The sequence below is a fragment of the Ambystoma mexicanum genome, chromosome 6q, assembly GCF_040938575.1.
Source record: "Ambystoma mexicanum isolate Mex_15411 chromosome 6q, UKY_AmexF1_1, whole genome shotgun sequence".
NCBI classification, from domain to species: Eukaryota; Metazoa; Chordata; class Amphibia; order Caudata; family Ambystomatidae; genus Ambystoma; species Ambystoma mexicanum.
In genome coordinates, this window is record NC_090937.1 from 1,321,036,112 (window position 1) to 1,321,054,444 (window position 18,333).

The 18,333-nt window shown below is 45.6% G+C and overlaps 1 protein-coding gene across 1 annotated transcript in view; it reads left to right on the forward strand.

Moving 5' to 3' along the window:
• Positions 1 to 5,700: 5,700 nt before the first annotated feature.
• The window catches only part of BOD1L1 (biorientation of chromosomes in cell division 1 like 1), a 926,227-nt gene continuing 913,594 nt past the window's right edge, over positions 5,701 to 18,333 (forward strand). The window contains exon 1 of the mRNA XM_069631944.1: positions 5,701 to 5,898. Within this exon, the coding sequence (XP_069488045.1) occupies positions 5,830 to 5,898 (69 nt within the window). The 5' untranslated portion in view covers positions 5,701 to 5,829. The remainder of the gene's footprint in view (positions 5,899 to 18,333) is intronic.

The window sequence follows — 18,333 nt, forward strand, 5'->3', positions numbered from 1 at the left end:
GAACTCTGAAGAACTTCTCCCAACACTGTGCTTGCAGGGTCCGGAATCTCAGGGAGCATCAGTAACTGGGCGGCCCCAGAGAATTATCTGCAAGCCTTCACGCCTTATTGAGAAAATGTAGATGTGGACTTAATGAGCATGTGGGTTATGAAGTTAAATGATAACTAAGGGGGGCGTTGTTGTGGTGTGAAGGAATGTGGAATACAGCTGGTGGAACTTTGGGGAGGGGTGCTGGGAGAGGGGATGGAACGAATGGGTAGTCAGTTGGAATTAGATATTAAAGGATGAAAGAGCCACACCATGTCTCTTGTCAATATTTATTAGTACAAGTTTAAGTAATGGCCGTGTGTCTAAGAACATAACACCAGGTGGGATACTTAGGAACTCAACCCCTTCCCGCCTTAACCGACAAACACCTTCTCACAGACTGCTCACTGAGAGAAAATGGACTAACACCTGAGCTGTATATCTGACATGTCCCAACACAATGGCCAGGCAGAGTCAGGCAATTAAGGATCATTACACACACCTGACTTCCATGTCACAGACAAAAGGCAGATCAAGAAAGCACACTCTGAGCAAGGCAAAGCACACGAGGAAGCAGCAGTTCCAAGATGGCAGTTTAATACGAGGAGAAAGACAGCAAGACCAGAGAGGGTTGCAAGGAGGGAAGTACCCTTGACGTTTTCAGAGGAAAACTGTTACTTTCCCGAGCCTTCGAGAATAAGAAATATAAGACCTGGAATAAAAGCTGAAGAAACCTGCATTGTGTGTCAGAGGTACCCGGGGCTTTCCCGCGTCGATAGGCAAGGCGGGGAGGAGCGTTTGCCGCCGCGGTACTGTCCTTGGCTCCTACAACAAAGCAGCGCCAGTAAAAAGTCAACACAGCCAGTGATTCGGGGAGACTGATAGACTGGTCTGTGTTAGAACCAAGACGGCAAGCAGCAACATTGTATGAAGAAATCTGAAGAGATATAATTGAACATTAAAGGAGTGACTGAACTTTTGAAGCCAAGATAGATACCGTATACAGAGTGGTCCGGCGCCACATGGGTGCTCATTCGAAGGTCTCCGTTAGGTATCCAACTGAGAGGTGTGAAATGTAAAAAGGAAATGTGAAATCGAAGTGGTCCTGCAATGGGTCAAGCTAAACCCTGTGCACGTTCGAACGCCTTCGATAGTTAATGCGAACGAAAATAGGTCTGAGCCCCGCTGAGGGAGACTAATTGTGTAAGAGGAAGTATCTGAGCCCAGGCTGAGGGGGATCTGGGGTGAACATTGGAGAAGGGGATCTGAGCCCGGAAGAGGGGGAACCAAAGTAACAATCATTGTATAAAAGGGGTCTAAGCCCAGCTGAGGGGATCCAGGGTGAAGAGTGAATGACCTGAATTGAGTACTTGTGAGTGGAAAAGAACTTTGTGTTTGTTTTTGTGCGTCAGGCCCGCTGAATCAAGAGACTGTGATAAAGAGACTTGAGCGCAGAAGGCCCCGATGCTGCTTTTGGAACTGTAGCCTTGTGCCGAATAAACCAGAGAGTGTGTGCTATGCTCGAGTGAACCGCCTTGTCCTGTGCTGAAAACTTGGGGAAGGGAGGCCAATGGCCTGAGCATCTTGACAGATTTGTGAACACTTTCTTTTTCATAAACACTACCCAACACTATTTGTATTTAGAGGTAAGGATTGGCAATATTATATTTTTTAGTATAGGCCCTTGTATTTTGACGAGGCGCCACTAGGACTACATTATTATTATTTGATGGTTGTAGCTTGCTCCCATCTGTAGATTTAGGATTAGATAGGCGTTTATCACATCCTTGTTGAAGTTCAATAAACACCCTTGAACTGTCCTCAATTGTGTTTTACTGTTGATACCATGCCTGTTTTACACTTGCCATTGTAAATTTTAAGCAGCTCAACTGGTTTTGCTTTAAACAGGGACATAGCTCTGCCCCCCCACAAATCCCCCCTCCCCAAATGGCCTGTTTAAATCTTACAGACTGCTACTGATATGGGATTCAGCCCTAAATTCCGATGAAAATCTAACCCCCAGGTAGTCAAGACTATCCACTCTGGGGATTAAAACAACCGGGCTGAACATGGCCCGGAATGTGGGTTGACACTTTCCTCTACCACAGACCATGACAGACGATGTTTGGGCATTGACTTTTAGGTCCAGTGAGTCAATAAATGAAGAATAGTCATCAATAAGATGCTGCCGGGCTCTTGAGGTACAGGCCAACAAGACTATATCATCTGCTTAGGCGAATAGTGGAAGACACCTGTAACCCAACCTAGGAGTATCAGGAGTGGATTTGAGTAAATGGTCATATTCAACATTCATATAAAGACAAAGAAGCAGGGGAACAGCACACAGTCCTGATGCACCTGACGCACACCCCGCTCCACCTGAAAATATGCAGTACACGTCCATATACCCTGCTTCTGAAACAGGCCACTGCAGACAGATGCACTCTCTCAAGAAGATCTAACAAGACAGCTGGACAATTCATGGTTCGGAGCACACACCAAAGCTTGTCGTGATTGACCTTGTCAAATGCAGTGCTCAGATCCATGAAGGCAAGAAAAATGGGCTCCTCCTTAATAATAATTTTATTGTGATTTAGTCCAAAATCTGGACTTTACAAAAGCATAAATACAACACAATTTCACATTAAATGAAAATGAACACACATAAGCATAAAAACATAAAAATGATAACACATGACCATAAAAGCAATACAGGATCGAAGTCTAGGATGCAGAAATGCATGTTCTGTCCTAACTCGTTTACATGTATCATCTGTCGACCAACGTGAACACAAAATCTCACAGCTCATAAATGAGTGAGTAATGAATAATGGGTAATGCCCCAGGCCTATGGCATAGAACCAACATGAAGTCAAAGAAAAGAAATAAGGTAGTGGCCACTATGGAGTTACAAATACTAGACCCAGGCCAAAGTTGGTTAAGGGCTTAAGGTTCGTATAGATCCCTAACCCGGGAGGATTGTCCTTACATGTGACCATACTCTAAACAATGCAAGCTGAGTTGAGATAGTGTCTGAGTCTAGCAGTAATCCCAGAAAGAATCCCTGTTAATGGACTCATAGCATTGCACCAACCTACCCAGCATACACATGTACAGCGGCCCAAGCTGGAACATTGGGTAAGGACGTGTGTGGTTGACTCTATGAGGCCTGCTCTCTCACAGATACGACAATTCCTATGTTTCAATGATACCCCTAAACGTGGGCCCGTGACAGCTAGGACCTAGTTGGTTAGTACGTAGCCTTAACATAAATTACCTTACTTCTGGGGCCAGGCATAATAGCAGGTATGGTTGTGTCTTCCTGTATTTATGTACAACATGAGATATTGCCTCATACCCTTTTAACTTGGAAAAGTGGATGTAATTCTTGCACCAGTCCTATCAGTTCAAAAGATTTTTTCAGATGGACATAAGGCATAGATCTCTTCCTGGAGAAGGGCTAATCGATCTCCAAGAAAAGGGATTCATTAAGTTGTTTAAAGTTGTCCCCTTGCGGTACCTTTTCAGAGTCATAATTACAAGCCACTATGGTAAGTAATTTGCAAGTCGGGGAAGCACACGCTTTTAAATAAAAGGCTCCTCGTGCACGCAGTGCCATTCCTCTCAATGAGGTCAAACCCAGTTTCATGTGTAGATTTTGCATGGTGCATGAAGGCCCATGCCCAATATTGCTCGCCAATAGTGGCCCTCAAGTACATTTAGCCAGGTCAGGTCCTGCATTGCAAGCGCTTCTAGACCATAGAGAATGGCCAGAACAAAACACTGCTGGTATAATTTTATAATACCAGCCATGCTGTAGCCTGCATTTCCCCTTGCACATTTACAGGCTTGGAGAATTAGTAATTTAGCTGGTCTCTTTTTTTGAGAGATTATCAAATTGTAATTTGCCAAAACATGAAATTCCAGGCCTAAGTAAGGATGAGACTGGGTATAGTTAATCATACCCAGACTTGTGTCAATTGCGGAGTGACTGGGCCCCTTTCTGGCAATCGGCACTATCTTGGTCTTCTCCAAGTTGATGGTTAAGCCCAAGTGAGATGTATATAGCGAGAGCTCCTCCAGCATGTTCTTAATACCAAATAACGTACAATCGAATAGTATCAGGTCGTAAGCGTAAAGCATACCTACGACAGGGGAAGTTTCCTAACGTAGGCGGGCAATTGGATGCTAAAGCCATGCGAGGGAGAAGGTTGGCAATGTAAAGGTTATACAGCATGGGGGCGGCCATGCATCCCTGCTTAACCCCCATATTGATACAAATGGTGTCCAACACTTCCCCCTCATTATTAAGTCTGATGCTGGAGCTATTGTCACTTTGTAAGACCATCAAAACGTGCAGTATCCAGCTGGGCAGTTCTACGTTTTGTGCAAAGCATCTCTCGCACTGCTTGATCAAAGGCACTATGAGAATCTGCAACAAGAATGTATAACGTAGCCTCCTTATTACTCAGCGTGGAATTAACTGGTCCAATACTATGATGTTGTGCGTGTTGCTTGAACCAGGTCTGAAGCCTGTTTGTGCAAAGCTCAGGACCTGGTTAGCCATCACCCAAGACTCCAACTCAACTAAGTACAAGCGTCATAAAAATCTTGCTCGTAACGTCCAACACGGACAAAAGGCGGTAGTTATTGACATTATTCCGGTCTCCCTTCTTATGGACCGGTATAAGAACTGACTTCCGCTGTGTCGAAGGAACAGAGCAAGTTCTACACAAAAGGTTTAGAAGAACCTGGGCCCAGTTGTTCGGGTCCTTTTTTTAGGACGGAGTTTGCCAGGCCATTAGGCCCAGGGGCGTTAGATTATGATTCATCAAAGAATGGTATTGATCAGAAACTGGGGGTTGTCCCAGTATTATATAATCTAGCTCCGGAGCTCCCGGAGTTGTGGCTGTAATCTTGACAACCACTTAAAGGTCTGTGTTGGCTCAGGTTGGCTCAGGCAAGAGATATATTTTCTGTACTGGTGTAGGCAACACACTTATTTATATATTTTACAAAAACTGACCTGTATTAGAAAGATGTTACTTATGGATGAATAGATGCCATTCAATCGCAATATTTAAACCTGCTTTCGCAGAGTTCAAATAAAATATCCATCTTTGTTCTAGTTGCCTAAGTTTTAAGTCTCTATTGCCTCCTCGGGGGGGGCGGGCTGGGACTGTCTGGATGGTGAACCAAAAATGCATTAAAACGCATTGACACCTCCGGGACGCCCAATTATTGCTGCAATTGATTATATAATACTGGGACAACCCCCAGTTTCTGATCAATACCATTCTTTGATGAATCGTAATAATGTATAAATCATGCTACTATGTAGAAAATGATCTTAAGCCTGTGTGTTTAATTTTTATTTGTATTCTTAAATTGCAATCGGGCTTCACATATAGTGAGTACATTCATTGTCACATATAGAACTGTTCTGTTATTGAATGTTTTTTGTTTTACAATCAAGACAGTGGCGTAAATATATAAATATAGCATTGGGCATAGTGAACACTCATCATTAGTTGTGCCCTTCCTCTCTATAATACAGGCAGGCTACCACCAAGATGGCGGTTTAAACATTGCCTTTTACGTGAATGGGAAGCGCATTGTAGAGGCTTCACAATGGTATCATGTGTGAAGTTTCTCTGTGTCTGACACAGCTGGGGCCGTAGATTCTACCCGCGATATAGTTGAGTTGAATGCTCTCGAAAAGCCATAGCGCGTTGAACTTTCACACACGTGCTGCAGCCGGCGTTCTTGGTTGTAATATCCTTTGCTAGTTGGAATTTGTAGATGCAAATCTCAGCCGACGGTGCAAGTCCTTCCGAGGCGGCTAGACGAGAACTTTATCGCCTGCATCTAGTAAGTTAACTTATTTAATATATCGCGTTCAGCAATAGATATTGTGGAAACAATATGCATCGAGAACTAACCGCGGGCATTTTCCTCTGCATGTCGAACAGATGCAAATTAAAGATCCGGGCGGCTCCATTTAGCCATTGTTGAAAAAGCAGATATACGAGGGTGCTACTAATGACTCTCAGGTAATCAATAAGACACGTGGGGTACTCGATCGTGATGTTGGGGTGCCGAAATGATAGACACTGCACCAAGAATAACTGGATGTAGTGGACCACGAGATTGTCTTGTCACCGTAGAACATGATTTATAATGTCCAAAAAGTGTTTGCAAGAACAGCCGCATTGTTTTAAAAATTCGGGCCGGACTCCATACTTAATTTTGCTAACATGTCTTGCACGTGACACGATCTTGAGTAAATAAAGATCCTTGCTAGTAAAAATGAATTACAGAGAATGGAAGTAAGGAATATTCATTATGTCTATTATACTCTCTTCCAGATGGTATATTATGCCATTTAATGACTAGTTGCGGCCATTGAAATAAAACGAGTTGTTTCCTCACAAGCCTGAAAAGGAATTTAAGGCTAGTGACGTCATCCACCACACCACAAACACTGTTACAAATATTTTTTCACATTTTAAAGCTTGGTGATCCATTGACCATTACGCCTTGTGCTGATCTGTGACTAGCCTGTGCCTGTACACAGCGTCCTGCAGACGGGCTCAACAGACTACGAGAAATTGTTTAAGTCTTTCACGTTGTTTAGTTTTGAGACCTAGAAACACAAATATGTGTCGACCAAGTTAAGGAGGAATAATATTGAGGGTGTTTTTCCATGATGTCCCTCACCCCCCTTGCTAACCTCACAGATTGGTTAAAATGTCTAGATCAAACTAAGACATAGGTTGTGTTTTCTCTTTAACAAACAAGTGATGTCTGTGGGAAATGTCATACCATGCACTTTCTTTTTAAGTTTTTTATATTTTTTGTACATATTTGAAATATGAAGATTAAAATATGTTTCTTGTAAAGCATCTGTCAGTCTAAATTGAAAATGAAAGCTGGTAACTTGTGTTAATTGTGGACTTTCACACATGGTGTTTGTGAAGGTAGCTGCATTGTGGAATCCTCTTTACACAAAGACCAGTATGTGTCAACTTTATATTTATATATTTTTTAAAGTCCTGCTATTCCATTCCAAAAATGTAAGTTGATACATAATGAATAATTACAGTATTGATACTGTAACACTGCATCATCTCCATGCGTTACAGTAAAGTTTTGGTTAGTGTATCTAAATTTCATAGTGTCCACTGCATTTCATTTTGTTGGGAAACGTGCATCATATTTACAAGTGAACACTTTTGAAAATGTACATGATCAAATGCTTTTGATGGCAACCTAGTTATGCAACCGGTAGGTTGCAAACATCTTGCAACTGGTGCTCAACCCATGAGCAAACATATTCCTTGAAATTCTGGATTATCATTGCTTTATACCAGGTAGCCTGAAAGTGAAATGACCACAAACTACAATATTCACCTAGTTTGCCCAGTTCTATGGCTGCTACACAATCCACACTGCTTAGTATCTTTCTTACCGCTTACATAATGAATACTCAAAGCGAACTAGATGCTTACGCAAAGTAGTGATCAATAGTTCCATCCAGTCTGTATATCTACAGAACTACTGCAATACCAAACACTGTAGTTGGCCTCCAGAGTAAGCTTTGCTTTATGATTGTATAATATATACCATCTGCAGGAGAGAGCTGGCCAAACTGTTTTCAGAGCCTTTTTTATCATATCTATTTATTTTTGTCCATTCATGCAGCTAACCGTTTACATTTTACAGACACTCCTCTATAGCTCGTAAAGTCTTTTCGCCCACTCGCATAGTCAAGTAGATTATAAGGCTAGTAGCATTTGCAAGAGATGTTTGAAACTTTTATTTAACATTTACTTTTCAGGAAAATGTCAAATAAAAGTTTCACTGTGCATGGCTGGCCACAGGGTGGCAGCCGTCTGCCAAACAAAGTGGGTTTGTAGGGACATGCACCATTTTAAGAAAATCACATTTTAAATTTGTTGTCCTCTGTTGCGATGGGTCGAGAGCATTTCTCTTAGGTTGAATAGGTAAACTAAGTTACCCGACCTGCAGGTCTAGTTGAAGTTTAAAGAATTTGCAAGACCCGACTCCTCTCACTAATATCTTATTTCAGCGGTGCACAAAACTGTTGTATTGCTGCTCATTTAATATCTTGGGTACAAATAACTTCCAGTGACATTAACAATATTAGTACAAAATTGTTAATCAAATGAGCCTGTTTTCTAATCAAAAATAATTTAATTAGCAAACTCTGCTAATCGATTTGTGAAATCTAATTTATGCCTTGCTACTGTGCCGTGCCAGTTCTCCTTGTCAGCCATCGGCCTGGGTCCCCTAAACATAATGATAATGATGTGTTATTTATATAGCGCCTTAATCCAAAGCGATTTACATACAATATCACCCAACTGAAATTGGTACTCATTTATCGACCTCGGAAGGATGAAAGGCTGAGTTGGCCTTGCCGGGACTTGAACCTGCGACCTGCAGATCACACTCAGATCGCAGCAGTGAGCGCTCAACCCACTGAGCTATCTTACCGGCTGTGTTGGCCTTGGCGGGATTCGAACCTGTGACTTGCAGATCACACTCAGATCGCAGCAGCGAGCGCTCAACCCACTGAGCTATCTTACCGGCTGTGCTTCCAGTGTGGTGACAAAAGGCATACGCCTTCTCCTAAACCTGCTTGGAGACCTGGAAGCTCACTGGGGTGACGTGCCTCAATCTCTGCTCCAATTTCAATCTTGTCAAATCAATGGTTGGGATCAATAATACACTAATTGTTACTACCTGGTCCAGGATTCCTGGGCAATATAGTCTGTGGTGATAAAATGCCACACCTTTCCCTCCCCAACTCATACCAGTGATACAAAGAATCATGAAGATGACATATCCGCCTTGATTCCTCGATCCTCCCCATTGCCAAAGCTTCTCGACAGTTTAAGACACACAGGCGAAGGTTTGCATTAACAAAGACAAAGGAAAAACGAACTTTGAATCCCTTGCAAAATATGCAGTCCGATAAAATACGAACAGTGGGAAACAGCTTGGTGGGCCTTTCGCTAGAGTGCTTTTATAGGCATTTATGTTGCCATGCAAGGATCTTAAAGCTAATTAAAGTGTGTTTCTTACCAACCACTCAGGGGGTCATCCTTGGCAGTTCCTGTGTCCACGACACCACAGGGATCACATTGAGTGGCCTCCCAAAACTCTGAATGGCGTTTCCACCGTATACTGTCCTTTTGCAGTCGGTCGTTTTTTCAATGGATTTTGTGCTGAAAAAGAATCAGTCAAAAAAACGAATTGCAATGTATATGGGGTGGGTAAGGGTATACAAGGGGTGGGGAGGGAGTTGGGGTAACAACATAGGGAAATGGGGGTTAAGGGGAACCCCAAATAAAAATAAATACATTTCGATTAGCAATTCAGCCTCTGATCTATTGGCTGCCTTTATAGGAGAGGCCCCAATTGTCAATAACCAGGGCTCTAGTGAAGGATCTTATGGCCACAAATGTTTGTGCTGCCTCGCCTTGGGTGAAGTACATAAAATCGTCTTTACAAGAGCTTGGCCTTGGACATTTGTTCAGTGACGAGTCGCAGATAGGCAACACTGCCAGAAGAGAGCTAATAGAGGCCTTTTCTCCTCATAGAACAAGAGTAAGAAACAGAAACGACTCACAGAAACAAAGTGTACAATTTTATTATTGCAACGTTGCCCCTAAACGGCAAGGCCAGTCTACCTCCAATGGTTTGTCAACCCAGGGAAAAGGGCAGTTGTTATGGCCCTTAGAGCAAATCTCTTATTTAATAGAGAAAGTGTGTCTCTTTCACCAACAAATTGCACTGTCAGGAGAAACTGCTTCAGCTGTAAGTAACAGGAATAATTAGCTAATTTTCTATTTTTTTGTCCCACTTTAATAAAGCTAAGAAAGGACTTTATAATCCCAGTACTAAGAGCCTCCAAAATTAGACATGTGCAATTAGCACTTAGATTTTCATTGCCAGCCCCAGATCTGTTGAAAAGCCCATAATGTATATCTGTATACTGAACGGGCACTCGTTACATAGACCATTTTTATATATCAATAAATGATTTTAGATTATTTATGTGAATTACAAAAAAAATGTTTTTTACTGTTGCATCTTTTTTCCTTTTATTGCCTGTTCTTTGTTGGGAATTTATATTTCCGAACGTTTGATCATCATCATCATTTCGATTCGTTTTTTTCAAATGGATTTTTGTTGGCAAAAGAAAATCCATCAAAAAATGAGCGTCGGTAAAATGACAGAACAGTTAACAGGTGCCATGATCTACTTTGTCTGGATTACCCGCCTTTCCAAAACCCGTTTTGGCAACAGTTCGGGAACTAAGCATCCTATTGTTAGTGTCAACCAGCCTGTCAGACTGCGTAGATATAGTCCTTGGTCTACTTGTTATCTTCGACCCCACATAGCCCCACCAGCACACCTCGATCTCTGCTGACGACGAGATCGCCCTGCTTTCCTTGGTGGCATTCGACATCAAGTTGTAGGCAGAGTTAGTGGTGCAGTCAGGCCCCAACCAGGCATTTGTGTCCTTGTTTGTATCAGCTCCCTCGCCACAAGGCTAGTCAAGGACTTTGTCAATAAACTAATTACCCTCAGACAGAAGTCAATTTTCCCCACATCTTTGTCACACATGTCAGCAACCTCAGTGCATCCTTCAGTTCCCTAAATGCTGTGGAAAGCCTATTGAGATGTTGAGCAAAATATAAAATGTGATCTGTGTTCATGCTCGCACTGGGCCCAGCATCTGGTACACTGTCCCACAGCCAATGGGACAAAAAGATGCAGAGGCAGAATTCCAAAAACTACTTGGTGGGCACACTGGTTGGTTACTGGTCCGTACATTTATAATGGATGGAATGCACAGAGGTTTCCTGAACCAATTATGCCCCCAACTGGGTAGGCAAGTCTCTGCATAGTAATGATCTATAGAACATTGTAATGCCCCCAGAATTGAGCTAGACAATGTTTAAGTTACCACTGTTGGTTCTTCACCAAAATGGACCTTTGGAACATTTTGCTCCGTCTGTAAGACTGTAGACTCTTCGCAGACAGATCGAAATCCTGCGTTAGATGTCCAGATAGTGAGGCCAGGGACAAGAACATCCAGGAGTGCTGATGCAACACTTGGCGTCACTGCAACTTGGTATCCTTCCTGCGTCTCAACTAGATTAACTGCAATATCATCAGTGTCTTCAACGAAGACAGCCACCATATCGACCACATCGGCCTCCGATACCCCATTAGTGTGTGCATCAGCCACAAAGGGTTCCTCATTCAGCCCACGGCTGCGAGGGCCCTCATAGCCTTCTGGCTTCGAGCTACCCAATCTATCGTGGCCTGCCTTTTCGATTACAAGCCCTGGCAATTTTTGTGCCCCCCATGATTTGCTCTAACACCCAACCTACTCGGACCCCCTTTGTGTCCAGAGTTTTGCCACCATAACAGCTGGGTCCTGTTTCCAGTTTGATTTTTTTTTTAACCCACAACCGGACATTCACCACTCCTCTACAATGAAATGAGAGTGACAAAAATGAGTAGCTAGAATACGGTAATAGAAAGTGGTGGGCCAAAAGGATACAGAGAGCCCTCAAAAGTCACAGCCGCATTCCTCCCACCTTATATGTTTCTTTAGCTTTCACTGGATTACTGGTTTCTGCCTTTATTTTGCAATTTTTTTAGTTCTACAATGGGCTCAGAATGGCCATGCTCTGGTTCACAGCAGCCAGATGTTAACCTCTCAACCGCTAAGGGCCAGAGGTGGTGCACACTATTAATGCTTCTGTTGGGGCTAGCTGCCACAAGTCCCCGACCAGCATCACCACCCTTGTTCACTCAAGTACCCGGGCTGGTGGGCAGGCTTGCGGACAGACAAAAAATGTCCTCCCATAATGTCCCTTAGACATTATGGGAGGACCGTGCAAGCCGATATGAGCCAGTGTAAGGCAGCACGTCCTACACAAACCAACAATCGCCTTACACACAACTGCAGCAATATGTGTGGGTGCAGACAGGAACCCCTTGTATCGGTGCTCAAAGATGCTTCGGGGGACTGCATCGCATCTGTGGCATCTCACGCTCCTCACTCCGAGGACCACGACTGCAGCTCTGTTACTCTGTGGAGGAAAGGACCTTCAGATGTCTTCAAACCTCTCAAAATCACTGTATCAAATGACACCCGCTCACACGCAAGGGCTGCTTCTGACACAACACCAACATAATGCCACCTCGTTGGCCCGTCTTGCAATGTGATAACAAGTTTCTTCTGAAGGTAGTATCGAAGTCACATCTCAGGACCTGGTTCTCCCTGCCTTTTTTCAGAATCCTCAGGAACCCGAGGAGATGGCTTGACACTCCATTGATGTCCGGAGCACAGTCCTGGAGTGCCTTTCTAGGACTGAGTGGTTCCGACAGACAGTCTTCTCGCGACTTTTGGGCCAGGCAAGTCTGGTAGGAAAGCCTCTGTTGTGTCCTGTTGGATCTGGACTGTCATTACCATGGCTTATTTGTCTGAGGTGTTTTGCCTGTCCCGGAATATATCCAGGATTATTCCACTAGGGGGATGGCTGCTTCCTGGGCAGACACCCAGGGGGTTTCACTACAGGAAATCTGGAGAGCTACCTGGGCTGATCAGAGCATGTTTATCAGACACTAAAGGCTTAACGTGCATAACCCCAGGGATGATTCCTTTGGGGTGGGAGTTTTGTGTGTAGGAATGGGCCGATTCGTGATACTTCTCACTAAACCCATAAGCACCAGTTACCATTTTCCAAGCCGGAAAATCTCAAGTTGTTTTTATATAAATTTGGGGTGGGGGTCTACCCCCAAACTAATAAATATAGTCCCTATTCCCTACCACTTATACCCCTTACCGCCATATTTTTCTATTCGTTTTTCAGCAAAGGAATCTGCGAGAAAAAATAAAAAACCTGCCGATGTAATAACATCTTACCCTCTGGGGTATACCAAAGCATAGCCAATGGGTAGAGGTCCCAAAGAGACACAGAAATGCTGCAACACAAAACACCTCTTTAATCGCCAGAACAATCAGATGCCGACAAAACCCCAATGCAAAAGAAGCCAACGCTGGGGCGAGGCACATTCAACCTGTAGTGGGTGATAAATGCTCTCTGGTCTGCCCCAGATCCAGGGAGGAAGAAAAACATCTGCTGAGGCAAGGCACCTGAACTTTGTCCACCCCCCGGATATGTGTAGCCTCCAGAGACACCAGATGGTTCTCCCTCCAGGCAGCTATCGGAGAGGCTAGGAGGATTCAGGGAGTGACCCGGGCCCACTTGATGATTTACATAAACCAAGGCAGTCGTATTGTCCATCTTGACCACCACACCCGGCCCTCCAGCGACTCCCCGAAAAACAACATGGCCCAGTGAATGGCACACAATTCCTCCCAGTTGGTTGAACGACGAAGCTCCTCTGTAGCCTACAACCCGTGCCGACCGGACACCCAGAGTGGCTCCCTACCCTTGCCCACTGGCATCGGTTGTGAGAATGGTCCTCATGAGCCAAACCAAGTCCACCCTGCCCGAAAATTGTGGAACTGCGACTACCAATGCATATCCACCTTCAGAGTCCGAGAGACTGGGACAGTGGCTTTGTATGCCTGTGAGGCCGGGAGCCAATGGGCTAGAAGGCAAGAGTCCAGGGGACGCAGAAGGAGGCGGGCCCACGGGACCAACAGGCGTGTCGAAACCCTCAGCCACCAGAGAACCTTGATGAGAACAAAGCAAGGTTGCCGGACCCTCTCCAGAGGCAAGAAGATCTTCCTCACCCTGTTGCAAAACTGGGCCCCAATGAAAACCAGATTCTGGGAGAGCCTCAGGTGGGACCTTTGCCAGTTGATCAGAAACCCCAAGTCTGGCAAAACCGGCAGACCAGACTTAGAAGTGACAGAACCGTCCCAGCTGGGCTGCCTTGACTAGCCAGTCGTACAGATTGGGGAAAACCAGATTGCCCAGTAGGTGGAGGTGAACAAGCAGGGGGGGGGCACCAACCTTATGAACACCCTGGGGGCTGAAAACAACCCAAAAGGGAGGACCCAGAACAGAAAATGCTGATTCCCCACAGCAAAAACAGAATAATTGTATCTGGGAGGGGAGCCACGCCACATGGTAATAAGCATCCTGTAGGTCCTGGGACGCCAACCAATCCCCTTTCTGAACCAGAGGGACAATGTTTTGCAGAGTCTTCATCTTGAACCTCTCTTCCACAAAACAGTTCAGGTGCTTGAGATCAAGGATGAGGCAGTAAATCGCAGAAGGTTTCCGAACAAGAAAAACCCTCAACCACAGTGGGTCCAGGGGACTGGAACGATATCGTTCTTCCGCAACAACTCTGACAGGCACGCAGACATTGCAGACTTCTTGGGTTGAGTGCCAGGAAGCGAAGTCCTGACCAAGAGGGGCTCAATTGGGGGAGACTGGAAGTCCACCTAAAAACCATCCCTGACGGTGCAGAGAGCTCAGGAGTAGGAACACCACCGGGCCCACACAGGAATAAACAGCTGGAGACTAGCGCCTGTTAGGGAAGATTCCTCTTTACTGCACCTTTCCTTCCATTTCTATGGACCCCCAAATGTTTTGCTTTTATGTATCCGACCTGTTCTTTTTACAGTGCAGCGACTGGCATTTGCTCATCCGTTATGGGGAAACGGACACGTCCTTCAGGCTGTCAGTACTGGGAACCATTGTTTCCCTTAGTCTTGTTACTACGTTTAGTAACTCGTTACCACTTGTGGTAATTTTTATTATTGTACAATGCATCTTACAATGCAGTACAATCAGGTACATTTTTTGTTTTGCTCTAGACTATCAGAGGATATTTGGTTACATTTGGTGGGCTGAACGGACAAGGCAGCAGTGACGTTTTACAATATTTTGGTGCATTTCATTTTTGCCTTACCGCTTTTGGCTACTAACTAACTGGCTAGTGGTCAAACACGGCCATGCCACGAGGTTTTTCGATTGTTCTTTGGCCATCTCCTTTTAGCCTTCTTCCTGGCCTGGGAGGCCAGGAAAATCCTTATATGGACTTCTAGTTACCAGGAAAGCAGAGGATTTTTGCGGGCTACTGGAGGGCTGTGTGTGTTTACCGCCAGGAAGTGGGCTGGGACAGTTTAATCTCAATCCACAAACTGGTGCCAGTGTGCGAGTGGTATGCATGACTTTTGCCGCCACTGCTGGTGTGTGGGGGGCAAGATCTTCTGTCATTGGCTAGTGGGAGTATCTGCCCTTACCTAGCTTTCAGGATAGGAGGACCCCTGCACCCACTCTAGAGAGATCCTTAAAGAAACTGAAGGAGCCAAGACTCCTGTTGAAATAAGGCCTGGCAACCATCTTCTGCTGCTGTCCTGGGAGAGCTCTGTCTTGGAGGTGATCTTCAGTAGTGCTGTGAAGGAGCTGCTACCCTTGCAATGTAGGGATCATCCATTCTCGACATCTGCTCGGAGTGCTACGAAGAAGAGCCTTCGGAAATGCCCCTGGACCGCCCATCGGCTAACTAGCTCCAAGTTTGTGATACTGTGCTGCAGTCATCGCCATTCCAAGTTGAGGCCTTGATCTTGGGGGACCTTCAGCTTGTGCAACAAGAATTACCTCTGTGAAATTCTGTGGTCCAAGCATTAAGAGACCCGGGATAAGGGAGGGAAAGTGACAGCGGCAAGTGAATCGCTGCGTCGCTGTGCATCGATGGCCGTCGTCCGAAACTGCTTATCTGCGCCCAGTCCCGAGAGGGATCCTGCAGAGTTCTGCTGTATTTTTCAAATGGAAGACCTTGCACCAGCAATAGACACTGCCCGGAAAACTGCTCGAACCTGCAACGCCTGGGTATCAAGGGCTGAGGCTGACGACAGGAAGAGACCTTGGTACCTCTCCAATTGACCTGCCAAGTCATGTGAAGACTAGTAGTACAGTGGGGGGGGGTGGAGGGGGGAGTTGTAGCGATACTTACCTGAACTCCTAATTCCCTTTTAAAAGTTTTGGTAACTTTTAGAGATATGTTTGTATTACTTCGGCTTTGCCATTGCTTGTGCACACAAGCACTACGAAGGTTGGGAACACATTTATCAGTTAGATTAACTTGTCCCCCCCCCCCCCAACTATTGGAATTGTTCACCGGACCCCAGAGACCCTTCTTTTTTTCCCAGCTTCACAAATCTGTATGGAACTTTGCTGAACTTTTGGGCACAAGGCATCATACATTTTAGGGATGGACTTCTGAAGTCAGGATGAAATCTCTGTGGACCTGCAGTGCTTATACTAATCTGTACCTTCCTTTTCAGGGGTTTGATATGAATTTTGCCCTACCTTAGCGATTGTGTATATGTATCCTATTTTTTTTTGTTGTGTGTAATATTACCTGTTAGTAGTCATTTTTCACAATGTTATTTGGCCAGAAGTAAAGAAGTATTTTTGTTTACCTGTTTGTCCAAGTGTGTTCCTTGACTGCTTCACTGTGTGTGCTCTTTGTGGACCCCTTACAAGCTCACCACCTCCTAAGACTAAGCCTAGACCACCGGCCTAGCTACCTTGAACTGGTTTGGCTACAGCGCCCAGAGATGTCCCTGTCACAATACTAGGCTGGCCTTCTATACATCTATCCACCAGGCCAGAGTACAGAAAATCAGTCCCAACACCGCCCCTACAGCACCATCAGGGCTTCTGCACCTGACCCGAAGGCCAAGAGGTGAGAGGCGCACGGACCCCCCTGAGGCTTCCGAAAGAGGGGGGGTGGGGTTCTAGACCATGAATTGGCAGGCCCTGACCTGGTAGAGGACTTCTTGACTGCAGAGAAAGGCTTCTTTGATGCAATTTGTCTGCACGTTTGTAGGCATGCAAAACCGTGTGTCCTTTGTCCTCCAAGTAATCACCAAAACGTTTAGCTCCCACAAAGGGAAGCTTAGGGGCCACCACTTCTGTGAACCCTCAGTCTTGCAATCCCGAAGATGAACATGCCTCAGAGCCGAAATACCGGCACCCGGCAGAGCCATACATACCATCATAGGCCAGTTCCAAAAACAACTCCACCTGCCACTGCATATCAGAGAGGAGCAGTTAAAGCCATCCTGCATAGCCTGTCGTAGATTCTTAAACACTCCCCCCCTCCCCCAGCACCTGCTCTGCTGCGTAGGCTAGCTCTGTAGATATTAACTCAGAGCGCCCGATGAGCCCCAGAGCGCACCTTTGTGAGTCCTGAGTTGACTCTGCGATCCACCAGGTCACGGACCGCCGCCTCTTGAGCCAACATGGAGGACCAGCCCACCAGGCTGACGAGGATATCATCCACCTCCACAGACCCCAAAAGAAAAGAATCATTAAGTTTCAACAGATAGAGCTTCACCATAAACTGGGGCATGGCAATCCTTTCAGTATCCTTCCACTCTTTGAGCATTTTTTGGCGAACGTGCGCAATCAGGGGCAAACCCATCTTGGGTGTGTATTTTTGTATTGCCTAAAAGTGGGATCTGGACAGTTGCCCTGGACCAAGGACTCGGAAAACCCCATGCCGTCCCACTCCTGCGCTAAGACAGCTTCCACCTCCTTCCTGTTCAGGTACTGTCCCTCAGTATCCGAATCTGAAGTAAGGACAAACGAAGAGGAGGCCTCCGAACCAGAAGAGGAGGGAGAAAAAAAAGAGGCCTGCCCTGCCTGGAACTCTTCCCACCATCGTGCTGACGAATAGCCTACCTGAGAAAGTCCTTAAGTGCTCTTTGCGATAAGGAAAGACTCTTATTCTTTTTAGCAGCATGCTTCTGCCTAGGTTGCACCAGGGACCCAGAGGAAAAAGCAGAGTGCTCCAGGTGCTTGCATTTAACAGCATGCTTCACCATAGACTACAGCAACAGAGGCACTAGCACCACCAGGATCAGAGCCAGTAGGGGAGAAACAGCAAACTGGAAGGCCCCAGCTGCCTTAAAATATGGAGCGCGAAACCAATCTCTTGCAGCGCTCAACACCATCACTATGGCAACCACGAACAACATCCGCTGGACCCGAGAGGTGTTCCGGGGATGTGTCAAACATACAGACGTCGGCACAATATCGGAGGCTCCAAAAGCATAAAAACACAGGACACACGATGGTACCAACCACCAGGATTAGTGAGGCAGGCAAGGGGCAGCTCATACATACACCGCAACAGCACAACTCACCAGACGCCCCGCGCACGATGACCCGGGAAAAGCGACATCAAGTCGCCGCTATTCTCAAGCCCCAACGCACGCAGGGAGCCCGATGAGAGCTCTGTACGCTCAACCAGGCCGGGAGA